This window comes from Kazachstania africana, chromosome 1, assembly GCF_000304475.1.
Source record: "Kazachstania africana CBS 2517 chromosome 1, complete genome".
NCBI lineage: Eukaryota > Fungi > Ascomycota > Saccharomycetes > Saccharomycetales > Saccharomycetaceae > Kazachstania > Kazachstania africana.
In genome coordinates, this window is record NC_018940.1 from 1,101,055 (window position 1) to 1,118,970 (window position 17,916).

The window sequence follows — 17,916 nt, forward strand, 5'->3', positions numbered from 1 at the left end:
TCGGGTAAGCTTTCGAGATGTGAAAATTTTTCAAAAAAAAAAAGTAAAAAACTAAATAGTTAAAGCGATGAGATGTGATATGTGATTGATTTATCGTAATTTCATAAGACCATAAAAGAAACTCATTGATAAATAATGTCTAACATTGTCGGTATTGAATATAACCGTGTGACTAATACAACTTCGAATGATTTCCCTGGGTTTTCATCCTCCGGTGATAATGCATGGGACGTCGAAAAGTTTAGAGAATCTTTTGATGTGAAAATTAGCTCAATGAATGAAAGAGAAGCTAACTTTGACTTGGTTCACATTGACACTTCCGTTGCTAATGCCTTCCGTCGTATAATGATATCTGAAGTTCCAGCTGTTGCAGTTGAATACGTTTACTTCTTGAATAACACATCGGTTATCCAAGATGAAGTATTGGCTCATAGAATTGGTTTGGTTCCATTAAAAGTCGATCCAGATATGTTGACGTGGATTGACAGCTCTTTACCAGACGATGAAAAATTCACTGATGAAAATACTATCGTCTTAACATTAAATGTCAAATGTACCAGAAATCCAGATGCCCCAAGAGATTGTACCGATCCAAATATTCTTTATAGAAACTCCAACGTTTATGCAAGCGATTTAAAATTTGAACCACAGGGTAAGCAAGTAGAAACTTTTGCTAACAATGCTGTTGTCCCATGTGATCCAAAAATCTTACTAGCTAAGCTAAGGCCAGGTCAAGAAATTTCTTTGAGAGCACATTGTATTTTGGGTATTGGTAGTGATCATGCTAAATTCTCCCCAGTTGCAACAGCTTCTTATAGATTACTACCTCATATCGAAATCACTGAACCTATAACAGGTGAGTCTGCCAAGAGGTTCCAAAAATGTTTCCCAGCCGGCGTTATTGGCATAAAAGAAAATGGTGATGCATATGTACAAGATTCAAGAAAAGATACTGTTTCTAGAGAAGTATACAGACATGAGGAATTCAATGGTAAAGTTAAACTGGGAAGAATAAGAGATCATTTTGTTTTCAATGTTGAAAGTACCGGCGCTATGACACCAGAAGAAATTTTTTTCAAATCTGTCAGAATATTGAAAAACAAGGCTGAATATTTGAAAAATTGTCCTATTGGCCAATAATTACGTTTTTGCATAGACATAATCCTGTTGAATTTTTGTTCTAAATGCAGGGGATATTACTAATTATATAAAACTTTCATAATATTGTATAAAACTAGAGAAAGGAAGAATAAAATGTCAAACTTACTATTTCATTTAGATAGATTCCATACGCTCGACAACCACATCTACATCATCTTGAAGAACAGCTCTGAAAGCTTCATTATAATTAATTTCAGCTACAAATACATTACCATCGTAACCGTCACTCTTGCTCATCTGAACATCGACCGGTTCAACAAAACCGAGTTCTGCGTAGTTAACGCATGTCAGTACAAATAGAGTAAATTGTGTGATTAATATTGCAAAATCGTAAATAAAGAGGCCGAAATTTCCCCAAAAGTTACTCTCTGGGAGAGATTCTCCAATTAACTGAAAAAATATACCACCTCTTCTTTCTCCATTAATTAGACCATTGGAATTTGCAAACGGGGATGGGGTGTTGTTGATACCATTAGCATCGGAACGAGGATCCTCAAATTTGGCAACAAAATCTACAGGGCTCAAAATAGCAATAAGTAATAAAAATACGTTAAAGCTCAATGAGCCGTGAAAGAGCAAAGTTCGTATCTTCAATTTGATATCTACTAGGTCTTTGTATCTGCTTGCTTGAGTGATATCATCATTCGTAGTACCGTTGTCTTCTAACAGGGAACTAAAGCCGCCAGGCATGGAAATATTGGTAACCTGCTCATTATTGGGGGCTCTCTCAGGATTAGAGGCATCGGCTCGATTTCGACTGGCGGCAATTCTTCGTATTTGCTCCTCTGGCGGAAATGGGGTAGCCAATAATGATTGAAATATGCATCTTATTAGTAATGTCCACGCAGTTGTTCCATATTTGATGTATTGCAGAACAATCAAAAGATATCCAAGTAGACTCAGATTGGTAATCAAGTTCCTCTGGAAATTCCTCTTCCGCAGTTTATATACTTTTCCTCTGGACTCTAAAAAAGTGCCATTATCCTGCTCCATCTTAGATGAACTATTTTATGCTACCTTTCTACTAATATATATAAATCACGTTCACTGCTCCTTTACGTTATTTAGGAGCCCTTCATCTAAAAAGTTTTCTTCTTTGACAAATGCGCCAAAAATAAAAAATAACTTGCCACCTGCCAGAATTGAACTAGCGACCTTTGCATTACAAGTGCAACGCTCTACCACTAAGCTAAGGAGGCATTATTTTTTTGAAGTAATTTTGAACTTGGTAACATTGGACAATTTGATCATAATACACATGCTAGATAATGCTAGACAAATGTAGCTGCTTCTAAGCCTCGATTATAGAAAACATAGCGGATGAATATTTGGGGTACGGCGTTTTGGAACGAGAGTCTGATGGGCCTATAATACTATAGCACACACCTTCAAACGAATATACTATGCATTCGTAAATGACAACGAAAAATGTGAACACAATGATTTACCAGAGCACGAAGATTCGCTGCTTGTGCAAATACGCAAAACCTGTACAAAGTCGTACAAGTAACAAATGAATTTTTTCGTCACAAATACCAAGATTCTGGTTAGACCAGTAAATTTGGAAAGAGAGCAATTAATTTCGAAGATCATGCCCTAAACCCCTCATGAAACTCAGTCGTATTGAGGGCCAACATGTTTAAAGGGACGAAATGGTTGAAGCATACGCAGGTGTTGAGAATCGAAAGCATAAAAGGAGCTACTGGCGAATCTCGAGATACCCGCCTTCAAGTACTCTTATGTATACGTATTGTCACCTCATTTTGTCTTGATTTTTTTTTATTGATTGAATATGATAAGTGAATTTTGGAAAGCAAAACTCATGCACTTTACTGTCTATTTAAGCCATTAGCAAGATTAAGATAGCTGTTAGTGTTGTGAATTGGGTATATAGTCAATGGAAACATTGAAAGGAAGTTTTTACAACTAACTTTTAAGTAGAGCATAACCCAACCTCTTAAACTTTTTCAATCTCGTTAGATTTCATTCTGCTTTAACGAAAATCGCCAAAATATGCAATTTGGAAGAACAAAATGTTAGAAATCCGGGTTACTTACTTGCTGCTAGCAATACATAAAGAGTGCATAATTTTCTCTTAACCATTCTTCCAAGTCCACGATTCTTACAAAAAAAAAAAGTAGCGTCACAGACAGGATTCGAACCTGCGCAGGTAAAACCCAATGCCTCAACAGCTTTTTCTTTGAAATAGCAGGGCATCGCCTTAACCACTCGGCCACTGGGACGATTTTTCAGTTTATTAAAATCAGGCTCTTTATAACCCGCCATATCGAAAGGCGGAACTTCCTTTATAAACTACGTAAAACGCGAGAATCTAATTGAGCGGTAGCAGTATGACGGGTGACCTACATATGAGACTTGTGTAAGTATCGTACTATAGCTCCAGTCCAGGTGGTGGTGCTGGAAGTGGCATTTTATCGGTCTTAACTTCGGTGGTTGTCTTTGACTTCGCAGTAGCGAAGAAGTAATCAGACCGTGCTCGTTTGTCTGACATTAAGACGTGTGAGACAATCTCTATTAGGGTTGTCAGCCGCGTACTTACCAAATAATGTAGCTATGACGGACAACGCTCCAACGATTAAGAGGGAGCTGAGAAATGAATGGTTAATGTAGCGTGTGGGGATCAGGAGACCGGCTACGCTACAGATGCGACCTTTAACGATGAAGGGCTTTGCGAGACATATAGCTATGACGTCTGTGAGTGCACTTATCGACAATTGTAAAGGTGGTACAGCAAGGTGAAGCTACAACTGATAATCATCCTACTTCCATTGAGTTCTTTTTTCCAAATGGCTTGCAATTCAGCTACCCTTGGCGCACTTGAAAAAAAACACTTTATATGCTTTTTCATTTCGACGTATTGGCACTGATGGACCCTTTTCGTCAGTAACTTTACTGCATCCCACTTCTGTACTCGATCGACGTGGAGAAAACGGTATCGTCAGGCTATGAGGGCTTCCATTCCATAAAAAGAGAGTAACAAGACACCTCTGTCGAATGTGATGGCTTTGATGAAACAAAGCTGCAATCTAACAGAGAAAAGTCTCTGGATGCTTTTGAAAAATGCGCCCAACTAAGATGGCAAGACATCTTAGATTAATTCAAAAATACATTTTTCTGGTTAGTCGTACTTCTGTATATAGGTATATAAATCGAGTACAATTAAAATACATAGATAATGCTACTTATTAAATATAACGATTAAATTCACATTCTGTCAACAGGAGTTAAACCTAATAAACGCATACCGTTATTCAAAACTTGCCTAGCAGCGGCATATAAGGCTAAACGAGCAGTAGCTAGTTCTTCTGTTTGACCAGCCACCCATAGGACATCATAACAGGAAGAAACTTGATGTGTTAACTTGAATAGGTAGGTGACAACTGTGGTGGGTTCGTGAGTTTTGATAGCATTTCTTAGGACATCTGGATATTGACCCAAAAGTCTAACTAATGTGGCAGCAGCTGGCTCAGATAATAATGAGAAGTCCGTACTAACCCATTTATCTGGAGTGATTTGAGAAGCATTTCTTTCAACGGATCTTAATCTTGAATGAGCATATTGTAAGTAAGGACCTGTGTCACCTTCAAAAGAGAACATTCTTTCCCATTTGAATTCGTAGTTATTGATACGCTTAGATTGCATATCTTGGATCATGACAGCGGAAATACCGACTAAATCGGCAACTTCTTCTGGGTTATCAATTTGTTCATATTTGGCCTCATTTTTCTTCATGACTTCATGCATCTTATCTCTAGTTTCTTCAAGGATGTTATCTAAGAAAACAACGGTACCCTTTCTGGTGGACATACCTTGAACCATCCCGAAGTTGATATGTTGCAATCTATTGGCCCATTCGAAACCCATTTGTTTCAAGATTTCGAAGAGTTGAGCGGTGTGTAGATCTTGTTGAGTAGCGATAACATAAATCATTTTATCGAAATGGAATTTTTCATAACGATCCATAGCAGCACCGACATCTCTGGTTAAATATAAAGTGGTACCATCAGATTTTTTGACAATTGTTTTACCTAATTTCTTATTAAATTTGGTCAAATCAATCAAAGTGGCACCTTTATCTTCGCGAGTTAATTTTTTGTCTTCAAAAAGTTCTAATGCTTTTTCCATTGCTTCCTTAGGAACTTGAGATTCACCCGAGTAAACATCATATTTGATATTTAATCTAGCATAAGTATCGATATATTTTTCGATGGAGTATTCTCTGAATCTTTTCCATATTTTCAAAGCAGCTTCATCACCATCTTCCATTCTCTTGAAATATTCACGAGCTTTACCGTTAGTTGATTCTTCTAATGGAAGCAAATCACCTTCTTCTTCAATATCCTTATTTATACGGACGTACACATCGAATAAATGATGGATTGGATCTTTAACTAGAGCTTCTTCGTTACCGTACCTTTCAAAACCAACAGCTAATAAACCAAATTGCTTACCCCAGTCACCCAAGTAGTTCATTCTAATGACTTCCCAACCTAAACTCTCATAAAGATTGGCAATGAACCCACCTATAATAGTAGATCTTAAATGACCTGCATGAAATGGCTTGGCAATATTTGGAGATGAAAATTCAACTATGACTCGTTTATTTTGACCCAAGTTAGAGTAACCATATTTTTCTTTTCTAGTTAAAATATCTGGTAATACAATTTTAAAAAGTAATTCTGGCTTGAAGAAGAATTGTAAAAATGGACCATTGGCTTCAACTTTGCTTAAATATTCACCGCATGGAAACTTTTCAGCCCATTCAGCAGCTAAATCCTTTGGATTAGCGCCCTTAATCCTTAACCTTGGAATAGGGATTAATAAATCACCTCTATCTAAAGTGTTAGTCCATTCTAGGGCAGGGTAGATTAAAGTTCTGTCGACACCAGAGATTTTGCTCAACTCTTCTGAGATGTAGTTTCTCATTAAGTCGACAACGTTAACATCGGGGAAAGAACCTTCTAGAGAAGAAGGTTCAGAAATGGAAAGGTTTTGCAATAGGGAAGCAATACTAGTACTCATAATACAAGATTGCGTTTGACACTGTATATGCTCTTAAGATGTATCAAACTACGTTTATATCAAAGATGACTGTTACAGATGAAATTTTTTTTGCATTAGTTCGACATCGCACAAGAAAAAAAAGAAAAAAATTACGAAATTTGCGATTGCTGTCCGCCAAAACTCTTGACAGGGCACATTTCGGACAGCACCGTTCCTGTGGCTCGAGCCGAAACGGCAAGGCTGACATTTAGCAGTGTGTCACAAAACGATCTTGTTCCGTTAAATAGATTGCTTAAAAGATGGAAGAATAGAATAAGATTTATCATGTTGAAACGAATTAGGAGTTATTATTATATATATATATCATTAGTGTTTAAATAAAGTTTTAATATTAATTTTTGAAATTCTAGTTTCTACCCATTAAACTTTTGTAGAATGGCTTGTTGTCATGCTTTAAAGCTTCAGCATCATAGTCAGCACCTCTTCTAGTTGGTGGAACCCAGGAGTCGGATTTCCATGGTAAGACACCTTCTTCCCACATGGTATTGACTTCTTCTAAAGTTAAACCCTTAGTTTCTGGGACGAAGAAGAAAACGTAGAAGTAAGAGAAACATAGACAACCCATGAAAACGTAACCGTAGTAGAAATCAATGGCACCCGTAATGAATGGAGTGAAGAAACCAATCAAGAAACCCCATAACCAGTTACAAGCTTGTGCAACAGCCATACACTTGGACTTGACTCTTAATGGGAAAGTTTCAGAGTTGATGACGAAAGGAATTGGAGCCCAGGTGGTAGCGAAACAGAAGATGTAGAAACAAGTGAAAACAATCATACAGTTACCGGCACCCTTGGAGGAACCATTTCCTTTACCATTTGGCCATAATCTGGTGACACCTACAGAGGCGAAGACAACCATACAAGCAGTCATGGAAGCAGAACCCCATAATAGACATCTACGACGACCATAACGTTCGACAACGTAGATACCAACGAAAGTAGAAGCAAAGTTGACAATACCTAGGACAATGGAAGTTTCGAAAGAATCATTCATACCGACAGATTGGAAAATGGTTGTACCATAGTAGAAGAAGTAGTTATCACCCGTCAATTGTTGTAAAGATTGAATCATGGCACCCATGAGTAAACGTTGGAAAATCTTGGTCTTAGTGGAGAATAATTCACCCCAGGAAGCGTTACCAGCTAATTTTTCAGCTTCAACACCGGCTTGGATGATTTCAATTTCAGCAAGAACAGATGGATCTTCCATGCCAACCTTGTTAGAAATGGAGATAGAGCGCTTAGCTTCTTCAATCTGACCAACTTCAACTAAATAACGTGGAGATTCTGGAACGAAAGTCATACCACCGATCATAAATAAAGCCCAAGCGAAACATAAACCTAATGGAATTCTCCATTGTCTAGAGTCACTGTATGTCTTGGTACCGTAGTTAGTACAGTAACCCAAAAAGATACCTAATGTGATCATTAATTGATAACAGGAGACTAAAGTACCTCTTAAGTGTTTTGGTGAAACTTCAGAGATTAACATTGGGGATAAAACAGCAATACCACCAACACCTAAACCGGCAATAATTCTACCGATGAAGTATTGGTACCAAGCCTTAACAGAAGCAATACAGATAACTTGACCGACAATGTAAATAACGACAACGATAATTAAACCCTTCTTACGACCGTACATATCACCAGCCTTAGCAAGAATAATACCACCAATAGCACAACCAATGTTAAAAATAGAGACGACTAAACCAGTTCTGACCTTAGACAGATATGGAACACCTTCTGAATCTAATTCACCAAATCTTCTTAAGAAATCAGTTTGGTTAACGAAACCAGAAATGGTACCAGTATCCCAACCGAAAACGAAACCACCGAAAGCAATCATAATACACATGATAGAAACGGTAATATAAGCGGAAGCAGGTTTCTTTGGAATTTCAATGGCAACTTGGTCATCGTCGTTGGATTCATTGAAAGCTTTTAATTCATCATTTTCAACTTTATTGGATGGGGTTGAAGTGAAAGATGAGGCATCTTGAACAGATGTTTGAGGATTTTGTAAATCACTCTCAGGCATATTGTATATTGTTAAAAGAGTGTTTGTCTTTTAGTGGTATTATAAAAAATAAACTAAGAAAGAAATAATGCTAAAAGAATTGATTGGAAATGTTAAACTGAAATATCATGTCTTTATATACTTATTTTTTTCCAATATATCTGGCCAGTTCTTTTTTCAAGTAAAAGAGAAGTGTTTTTTTTGGTCGAAAACATTAGTTTGATCGAAGATGCTTGCATACCGTCTGTGTTGCAATCCAGCATATCTCAAGTCGTCGACACTTGGCCTGCTTAGTTCATCTTGAGAGAAAAGAAAATATGTATCTGGCCGGAGAAAATGTCCAACTGCGCGAAAACTCTTTGAAGAGATAATCCGGGGCTCCTAAGTTCATATTCCTTAGAAACGTTAGTGGAAGGATAAAAATAAATGAAAAAGTAAAAAAAAAGAAAGTCATTCTAACTGAATATTTGTTGGCAATTTCCCCCGTCACGTCACCCCGAGAATGTGAAATGTTCCAGAATTACCGGAAAAAGAGGGTCTAACTCGAGAAAAGCGGGGTCCTGGGGTAAAAAAAAATAACAAATGATTCCAAAAAGTAATATGTTCCGAAATATTTCTTTTAAAACGCTGCAAGGATAATTAATGACTTTTCTCACTTCCCCGAGCTGGTACAAAATCTAAAGTCACGAAGAACCTCCCGCAGAGAAAATAATTCCGGCTCAACTGGCTAAAACATATGTGGCGGAAAATTCTCGAGAAAAGATGGAAAAACGAAAACAATGAAAAAAATGAGGACACCATTTCAAATTTCCTTGAGAATACAATGTAGAAAAAGCAACCTGGAATTTAGGAAAAACAGATTTTTGAAAAAAACTTTCCTGCATTTTCAGCTAGGTTTCAAAACACAAAAAAAGCCAAAACATGAGTTGACTCCAAAAAGAAAATCCGCAGTTAAACGCAAGGAGCGCAGTTCCTAAAGGGACTTGCAAGTTACTTTTCAAAAATTCTGAGAATTTCGGCGGGGACAAATTGTTGTTTTTCCTAGTATGAAAGTTTCTTTTTGGAATTTTTCCAAGAGATTAATAGAGAAATTTCAATCTACCACTTCCTCTATTTGTAAAAGTCGTACGATTACTACAAATTACGTAAATTTATTCATAATAATAATCATATTCTGTTGCTATAAACGTGGGGAAACAGAGAACTTTATAGGGAGGCTTCATTCTTCGATTCACTTATAGGTGCTTTGTAATTTAGTAGTAATTAAAAAAAAGCAAGAAATACTGATGCTAGGTAATAACAAGGAGAAGAAACAAAAAGACGTGTAAATTTCGTGAATCAAGAAGTGGGAGAGAAGGAACTGCAGATCAATATTTCATTCCGTTTTGGAAAAAGAGAAGGAGCATATGAGAGAATAACAAAGGTATTAATTGCACAAGAATTTGTTATGGATTGAAGGAGGTGATCGGTAAGCCATGTGGGGTTATTTTCAATTTCTTCTAAGTGTTTACATCGAGGTCTACTTCTCCAGTTTTCCTATTTTTGTTCTCTCCATGCTTCCTGCCATGGAATCCAAAGCGCTTGATATGTGCTCGTTTCATTCTGTCGCCGATGACATTATATCGATAGTCGGACTGACTACAAAGGTAAGAAAAAAAGAAAAACGGAAAGGAGAATAAAAACCGCGGATTTCATTCTCCTCGTCCTTTCCTCATAAAAAAACAATTCTAACAGGCAAAGCGTGAAGCAAGAGCAAATATGGGAAATTCGTAATGCTATTGTATCGTATTGCATAACTATCTTACGGCTTTTCTTCCAATCTGTTGTGTAGGATGTGGTAGAGAACTTAAGGTATCTTTTACCCCTTCAGGATCAAAAAACTAGATTATGTATAAGAGTAAGGATATAATATTTACAATTGAACCAACAGAAATTATCCCCCCCAATGGATTCTTGTCCACTGTCTTCTCACCTTTTGTGGAGATACAGACCTGGTATATGGATTTGTTATTGGCAATGGGGTGTTTTGATGGTACTTTCACACCCAGAAACCCTGGTTGTCATGACAAATTTGTCCGAAGCTGCCTCTCCCACCCGAACGAAAAAAAAACTGTTAAATGACGCACTGTGGAAAACCACTACCATCGCCGATGGCCACAAGAACGACACCCGTTTGTTACATTTTACGAGCAATAAAGAAAAGGGCTGTTCCTTGGTAACCATGGCAATAACAAAAAGACAGAACGACAGATGAACACTAATGAATGGATTTGCGCACATGCAAGCTTAGTTTTCCACCTCCATAACTCAGTACTCTACCCCCATCACACCCCCAATTTCAAACAGTCTCAATACGCTGCTAGCACTCACTTGTGCCCCATCATACTATACGAGTGTTTACCTTTCCACGGCAACCGCCCATTCACCACAGCCAAACGTCCTCGAGAAAAATAAAAAAAAATTGTTTCTTTTTTTTGCTCCCTCGGAAATCCGCACCTGCAATGCATTGCATCCTTTCTTATACATCGAAGATAAATAAATAGATCATTAATTCTCTTTAAAAGGAGGTACAAGCACATCCGCAGCGATCTCTGGTTTATTATATTTAAAGAAGGTAGAATCAGATCTGACTAAAAAGAACTTATCCTCGACACATTACATCTACCTTTAAGAGGAATAGAACAACCGCAAAAAAGAAAAAAAAATGAATACTACCGTGCAATCCCAACAGCATGTATTGAAGAGACAAGTGAATTCTAGTGACGACACTAAACCAGAACAATACAACTATCAAAAAGCATTGAGTACAGTCGGAATGAGAGTCAGACAGAAAATCGATCAAGGTTATAATATCCCATTCAATGCTAAAAACAATCCTTCATTACAATCAAATATCAAAGAATATGCAGGTCTCATCGTACCCCAATATAGACAGACAACCGCAGGTGCAAATTTTGAACCACCAATGCTCGTCAATCAAAGAACTGTTTCCACTGCCTCCAGCTTGGAGATGTTCAACGATTTAGAAAATGACATTGTATGTTCAAATGGTAAGAGAAGAAACTATTGAGATAACGAAATTTTTTAACGAAAACAATCATCATTCATTCCCACGCATCACATATGTATCCACCGTGTATAATACCACCATCATTCATACAACTCTCTATGTAATTCATTAATACTTCCATCTTTACTACTATAACCATTTTTTCGTACATGACGAGCTGGAACTGTCCCCCCGTCCCACCATAATGACAGGATTATATTTTTTCAGCTTGACAAGAAATGTGGTAAGTAATTTCATAGTTTATATAAAGATATCTCATAATTGATAAGAAGACAGTATTACTCAACTATACAGGTTTTCGACCAGTTCCCAGTGTGTGATTTTCCTTTTTGGACATAATCTTAGCAGTCTGCATCCTCTGTCTCTGTTTTTTGATTTCTACGGTCGCTGGCTATCATTTATCCATCTTTATAAAAAAGCATTTCATTTCAACCAATTTTCACACCAAGTTTGCTAACAATAGTTTCTTGCTAAGGATTTATATCACGTACTCTCTACCCATATTCTATTCTCAATGGGGAATACCGATTCGCGAAATATCACTATCTGCAGAGAGCACCTCATTAAATTAGCTAATTCAGACAAATCGATCTATAATACCACGAAATCCACAGTGGCTAATAGAAAATACGCCACTCTTTCCAAAAGGTTATATTTAGCAAAGAAGTCAAACTGGGACTCACAAGAGAAAAATATTAGTATACCTTTGTTCACTAAGAATGCAAGCCTAGAACAACTGATATCAATTTATAAATTCCCAAGTAATACTTCATTTACTGAATTCAATTTAATCTTTCAACAATTTTATATGGATTTTAATTTGATTAGTAAAACTTTGACTGTGGAGACCTTCAACACGTTAGTATCAAATGTTGAATTGAAAAAAATAATCAACTCGAACTTTCAAAACTACAAGAATTTAATCAGATTTTGTATTTGGCAAATTATTTTCATTACTAATTCGCTAGACTTCAAAGATTCTAACTCTTTGAATGTACAATTAGAAACAGTGATTGGATCTGTACGCATATTAACCAAATTGATTCCCGCGTACTATGATCATTTATCGAACAATCCTAACATTATAGACATATTGTGGGATAATTCGATTGAGTCAATAATGGATACCACATTTTTTGAAGCTCATAAAACAACAGTCACACTAGAATCATTGGGACAAATTCTATTAAAGTCAATCTTGAAGTTATGTTTTGTACAGGGATTCACTATTCCTATCACCCATAATTCAGGGCTCATCAGTTTTGAATACCTATGGGAAAATGGAATTAATACTCATAATGACAGTCCATCAACCAACAGTTTAGAAATGAAGGATCAAAATGTACGATTCGATTCCAATCGGTTGGAATTAATAACTTTATTGATGGTCCTCAGTTCAACAGACTTATATTCGGAAAAAAACGCATCATCCAAGAATAAATTCCTAGAAATGCTAATAACATTAGATGATGAAGCAGAACAATACAAGTTAAGACAGCTGATAAATTCCCTGATTAATTTGGTAAGTGCATACTGTCTGTCGTATAATTTACAACAGACGAATCCTTATCAGAATTCTTCATATAAGCCATCTTTAAATCAAAATTTATCACAACTTAAATCCAATCTTGTCCAAACATCACTGCAGTTCATCAACCTATTACTGCTGCAAGATACCCAGGAGAATATCGTGATTTCTTATATCAAAGGATTTTTGAAAAAAGAATATGATTTTAAGTTAATCTTATCTGCAATTACGAAAGTATTCAAACATCCAATCGAACAAGCTATTGAACAGGAATCAAACCCACTAAGTTTTGTATCCTCTCGAGAAAGACCTGACAGTCGCAGTTACGTACAAACTCAGAAACATGTAAATAATAACGAAAATTATGGGAACAATCTCAGTAATAATATCCCACATTCAGTAGATTCTGAAAGCTCATCCATAGCATTACCACCTGTACCAAACATATTATTCCAAGTGTTACTTTTTCTAACTAATTTACTTAAATTTAATGATCCATTTGAAAATTACTTTGCTGACAGGTTTTCACACAAATTTATTACATTTGCAATTTATTATATCAAATATTATAAAAGCACCATTGAATATCAAGAAAACTTGATTCCCTTATGTTATCAATTATGTCTGTATTTGACTTCCAATAATTTGGTTCTTTACAAATTACTACAAACATTCACTGTAAGTTATTACACAAACAAACTCCCGAATTTTTACAAGGTTCCAAATATTGCACGTATTAATTTATTAACTTATAGAGACTTTATTGTGATTCAACTAAGTCATTTGGCAATATCTGATATTAAAAAGAACTCTATTTTGGAGCCCTTCATCTTTGAATTAATTTATAACATTCTACCAATTAACTCGAACGTGATAGCGAATGAATCAGAAAATCACGTGCTATTATCCAATAAAAAACATCATAACGAGTCCATCAATTCTGAAACGCTAAGCTCAGATATATTGAGCTACAATACCAGTATGGCATTGCTAAACTTGCTGGCCAAATTTTCCAATAAAACATACCTTTCATCATTTTCCAAGAACTATTTCAACAATTCTTACTATTCACCGGAGCCTAACAATAATCGGAATCCGACAGGAGATCGTAAAGTTGTATTACCAGGGTTAAGCTTGCCAGCATTAAAATTAGATATGCTAGCGTTAACTTTAAGAGCAATGTTGAACTATGTAATATTGTATCCGCTTGAGTCGAAGAATTTGACTATATTATTATCTCGCCATCAAAATATACTGTTGCAGTTACGGGATTCAATTAATTACATTACAAAAAACCATTCAACTAACATTGAAGACTATTTATTGATTGATCATCCTCTTAAAAGTAATGATATGGAAAATGATGAGACTATGACTGAAAATGGTGACGATAGTGATATCTCCAACAGGGATAGTAATGAAAGCCTAAGTACGCCTTATTTGTTTTTTGATAGAATTCCTCCTGGCGATTCTGACTCAGTTGATAGTGATGTCGAAGATTATAATAAACGAAACGATTTTAACCTAGGAAATTCGATGTCGGATTCTAATTCAACTGAGGCGGCCGGTGCTCAGAAGAGTTTGCAACTTTATGAACAAAGTGATTATAATAAACGGCTTATTGTGAATAATAAAGACTTGTTTTTGCTTTTACAGCCGATTATGCCCGTTGGCTTGGGTAAAAACTCGAAGTTGAAAACTTTGAAAGATCAGTCATTTAATCACGTTTGGACTGGGTTTGAAAGTCTAAATATTTTGTTAAGGGTTTCTAGGTTAATTCTCGCACGTTTTCCTGAATTAATGAAGATAAGTAGGAGTTCCGAATATTATGAAATAATAAACAATAAATTTGTTGACTTCCAACCAACTTTGACTGAAAAGGTTGAATCAGTTTTGCCAATTTATCTAAGAACTTTGAAGGTTTTCGAACCCCTAGTATTTGATTTATCGACTGAAAATAAGGTATTTCATGAGTGGCTGCTCAGAAGTTGCTGGGCCGATATTTTTAATACCCATTCGAATCCATATATGAAATTGAACGATTTTTTCAGTGAAAGCGATCCAAAAATGAACCTGCAGGATCGTAAAGATGCTAACTCAACTGTTTCTCCTTCACTCCCAGTGCTTGAGAGATGGGCATCTAATAGTTCTACTCTATCTAGAACAACAAGCAACGGTAGCTCTGTCATGAATTTAATGGGGCAAGATAATATAAGCAGTTCGAACACAAATGAGTATGGTATTCCTAACGTTGGAAGTCAACCTAACCTAACTAGGAAGAATAGTAATTCGTCCTCATTTTTCAAGTTGTCATGGACAGGTTTTTATAAGAACGACTCCAGAAAGGATGCTATTGAAGAAGAGGCTCCCTACGGAGCTCTTTCGAATAATAATAAGGCTTTTAATTTGGATGCTGGCCTCCTTAAACCCAATATATGGGCTGGTACCATAATCAAGCTATTCCCTACAATTGTTAGCGAAAAAGAGGAACAATCATTTTTGGATATGACGTCTTCGTTATTGAAAAAATTTAGATTTAATAGCAATGCATCAGTCGGTGCTATACAACCTACTTCAGCAAATAATATGTCATCTCGCGGTTACAATACCAGTACCATTTCTGACAATGCCATACCGTTACCAAAAAGATTTTACTGAAAGTATGTTTTCGGGGATGGAAGAGTGTGTCGTAAAATTAATCTTACCCTTCGCAAAAGTTAAGTACTTATATAACTAGCATATGTTTTTTTAGTAATGCACTTCATTTTTTATTATACAGGTTTGGATTCTTATAAATTTCATACATAGTTTTAGTTGGAAACGTTCAGTATCTTTTTTACCCTTTTTTTGGACAAGTTCAAATCCATCATCATCAACAATCGGTTCAGGCACAGTCTTTGGAAAACTGTCTCCTGCATCTAAAATAGGAATGTCATTCTCCTCTTCGGAACCATCCTCGTTTTCACTACTAGAGTCAGCATCGCCATGAACATGAACGATTCTTTGATTTTCAGTACCGTTCTTTTCTCTCTCTAGCCATTTTAGATATAACGCTTCCACTCTTGTGTAATCTAACGCCTCACACTCTTGATATAATTTTAGAATTTCTGCAGCAATCACTAAACCGGTATCATCTTCAACATTAGTTTCAAATTCATCAACCATGGCAAATAATAAAGTTTCCTCGACCAATACAATATCAACGATCTTATTTTGCTTGAACAAATCAACTATAATACCTGTAATCCAATCTCTTTTTTCTGCAGAGTCAACACCACCCCATTGATTGGCTACAGCGATATCCAAAGCATCCCAACTGTATATAATCATCGATACACCCAGCTCAAAGCGAGCCTGTTGTTTTTCATCAGCAAAGCACAATGAACTTTGGTTAGATGGTGCCTCAACGAAGGCGGTTTCGTCTATAGTATTACTCATCCTGACTTGACGTTACTTTACAAACTGGTCAACCTTCTATGCAGTGCGAGAGGCCATCTCATCTCAAATTTTTTGTCAACTTGGTGAAAAATCATAGTACATCTCAACGCTTACCCTCACATGGTGAACTTGATATTTCAAATACGCTAAATAAAAGATTTTGATTTACAAAAGGAAAAGTACGAAGAGAGGTGACAGAGTATTTGTGACAGCTTAGAATGGCTCAGTAGATAGTGGGAAAAGGTTGTGTTACTTATAGATATGGCATTTGATGAATTGCAACAGCAACAAATAGCTATAACCGAATTGCTGAACCAATTGATAGTCCTGCATAAGAGAGTACTATGGGACGATACCACGCCATCACAATTGGATAAGGTTCGAAACGATATCAGCATTTCTATAAATGACCTCTGTCTGTTAAATGATAGATTTATTTCTCATGACGGTGAAATTAAAGAAGAAATTGACTCTTTAACACGATGTAAGGCTAGATTAGCTAAACTACATCAGAAGGAAAAAAAATTGTTAGCACAACGACGTGAATGGGCACCAGAAGGGGAAGTTACTGTGGAAGAAGATAATAGTGATGGTGAAGAAGTCTCTGCGGTTAAGGTTCGGGTAACATATCGAAAGTATCTCAATAGATATATTGAGATGGTAGGTGTAGGAAATACTTCGCTCTCAATTGAACAAGATGACGAATCTGTCGAACCAGCTTCAGTGTTAGCATCGGCTAAACTACTTAGTATCGCACGCAAAAATTTACAGGGTGAAATTCATAAATTAGAATCCCTTTTGTTAAATCTTAAGAAAGATGATAATTTTTTAAAAGAAGAAATGAGATCACAGGCAGTGAAGATGCGAACGAAAGAATCGCAAATTGATAAAAAGCTGGATGATCTTAACCAAGAGAGAGAAAAGATTTTCTTTAAATGTGGACTCTCTGTCCCAAAGGATAGTGAGACACTGGGCGAACGGCTGCTACAATTGACTTTCAGCAGAGATGAAGGCCACAGATTCAAAGAACAATTTATGGCCATTACTGAAGCTGCTCCTAAAATTATAGATTTAAAAATTTCATCCCTACAAGAGGAGCTAAACCATAAGAAGGAAAGTTCCTCTAGCCTCTTGTCCGAAAGGAATTGTTGGAATGACTGTGTCCACTTGGTGACAGCTTTAGAACATGACTTGTCTGAGTCCTTTGGTAATAATGCTAAGGCAGGTATACCTTTTCTGCGAGTTTTGGATGGAATGAAGAAAACACTAGTCGGCCTTGACGCCTTGCTGGCAAACTCTATGAATGATAAAATTAGATTACTTATCTCGGACGAAAAAGATGCAATATTAGAAGCATATAATGAACTGAATGCACAAAATGTTGTCACGAATGCCCCTGCTAGAGAAGAGCCTCCATTAGCTGAGAAGAATAAGCAGAAGCGTCATCACCCTTTTCTTTCAGTGGGAAAATCAACGCCGAGAATCGGTTTGACTCCTGAGGTAATAGATTCTCGTAATCACACAAATCCAAGTAATCATAAAGAAGATTGAAAAGATTTAACCTTGTAAAATTAAGTCCTTTTAAACTTTAAGCATTCATATTATATATTACGT

The 17,916-nt window shown here is 36.3% G+C and overlaps 8 protein-coding genes and 2 non-coding genes across 10 annotated transcripts; 4 read left to right on the forward strand and 6 right to left on the reverse strand.

Moving 5' to 3' along the window:
• Positions 1-135: 135 nt before the first annotated feature.
• RPC40 (DNA-directed RNA polymerase core subunit RPC40) lies at positions 136-1,140 on the forward strand (the record flags this gene model as incomplete). The annotated part of the gene is made up of 1 exon (XM_003955073.1): positions 136-1,140. The coding sequence occupies one exon, from the start codon at positions 136-138 to the stop codon at positions 1,138-1,140; it is 1,005 nt and encodes a 334-aa protein (XP_003955122.1).
• Positions 1,141-1,275: 135 nt separating this feature from the next.
• Positions 1,276-2,154, reverse strand: GLD1 (Gld1p; the record flags this gene model as incomplete). The annotated part of the gene is made up of 1 exon (XM_003955074.1): positions 1,276-2,154. The coding sequence occupies one exon, from the start codon at positions 2,152-2,154 to the stop codon at positions 1,276-1,278; it is 879 nt and encodes a 292-aa protein (XP_003955123.1).
• Positions 2,155-2,288: 134 nt separating this feature from the next.
• KAFR0Atrna4T lies at positions 2,289-2,360 on the reverse strand. Its single transcript has one exon. It is a non-coding gene; the product is annotated as a tRNA-Thr (tRNA).
• Positions 2,361-3,302: 942 nt separating this feature from the next.
• Positions 3,303-3,404, reverse strand: KAFR0Atrna3S. The gene is given in 2 exon segments: positions 3,303-3,348; positions 3,367-3,404. It is a non-coding gene; the product is annotated as a tRNA-Ser (tRNA).
• A 982-nt stretch (positions 3,405-4,386) lies between these two features.
• On the reverse strand, positions 4,387-6,204 carry KAFR0A05540 (arginine--tRNA ligase; the record flags this gene model as incomplete). Its single annotated transcript, XM_003955075.1, has 1 exon — positions 4,387-6,204. One exon carries the CDS (start codon positions 6,202-6,204, stop codon positions 4,387-4,389), a length of 1,818 nt encoding a protein of 605 aa, XP_003955124.1.
• Positions 6,205-6,592: 388 nt separating this feature from the next.
• Positions 6,593-8,287, reverse strand: KAFR0A05550 (sugar porter family MFS transporter; the record flags this gene model as incomplete). Its single annotated transcript, XM_003955076.1, has 1 exon — positions 6,593-8,287. The coding sequence occupies one exon, from the start codon at positions 8,285-8,287 to the stop codon at positions 6,593-6,595; it is 1,695 nt and encodes a 564-aa protein (XP_003955125.1).
• Positions 8,288-10,970: 2,683 nt separating this feature from the next.
• DIF1 (Dif1p) lies at positions 10,971-11,336 on the forward strand (the record flags this gene model as incomplete). The annotated part of the gene is made up of 1 exon (XM_003955077.1): positions 10,971-11,336. One exon carries the CDS (start codon positions 10,971-10,973, stop codon positions 11,334-11,336), a length of 366 nt encoding a protein of 121 aa, XP_003955126.1.
• A 514-nt stretch (positions 11,337-11,850) lies between these two features.
• Positions 11,851-15,522, forward strand: ECM30 (Ecm30p; the record flags this gene model as incomplete). Its single annotated transcript, XM_003955078.1, has 1 exon — positions 11,851-15,522. One exon carries the CDS (start codon positions 11,851-11,853, stop codon positions 15,520-15,522), a length of 3,672 nt encoding a protein of 1,223 aa, XP_003955127.1.
• A 90-nt stretch (positions 15,523-15,612) lies between these two features.
• On the reverse strand, positions 15,613-16,302 carry TSR2 (Tsr2p; the record flags this gene model as incomplete). Its single annotated transcript, XM_003955079.1, has 1 exon — positions 15,613-16,302. One exon carries the CDS (start codon positions 16,300-16,302, stop codon positions 15,613-15,615), a length of 690 nt encoding a protein of 229 aa, XP_003955128.1.
• Positions 16,303-16,563: 261 nt separating this feature from the next.
• On the forward strand, positions 16,564-17,853 carry ATG23 (Atg23p; the record flags this gene model as incomplete). Its single annotated transcript, XM_003955080.1, has 1 exon — positions 16,564-17,853. One exon carries the CDS (start codon positions 16,564-16,566, stop codon positions 17,851-17,853), a length of 1,290 nt encoding a protein of 429 aa, XP_003955129.1.
• Positions 17,854-17,916: the final 63 nt, after the last annotated feature.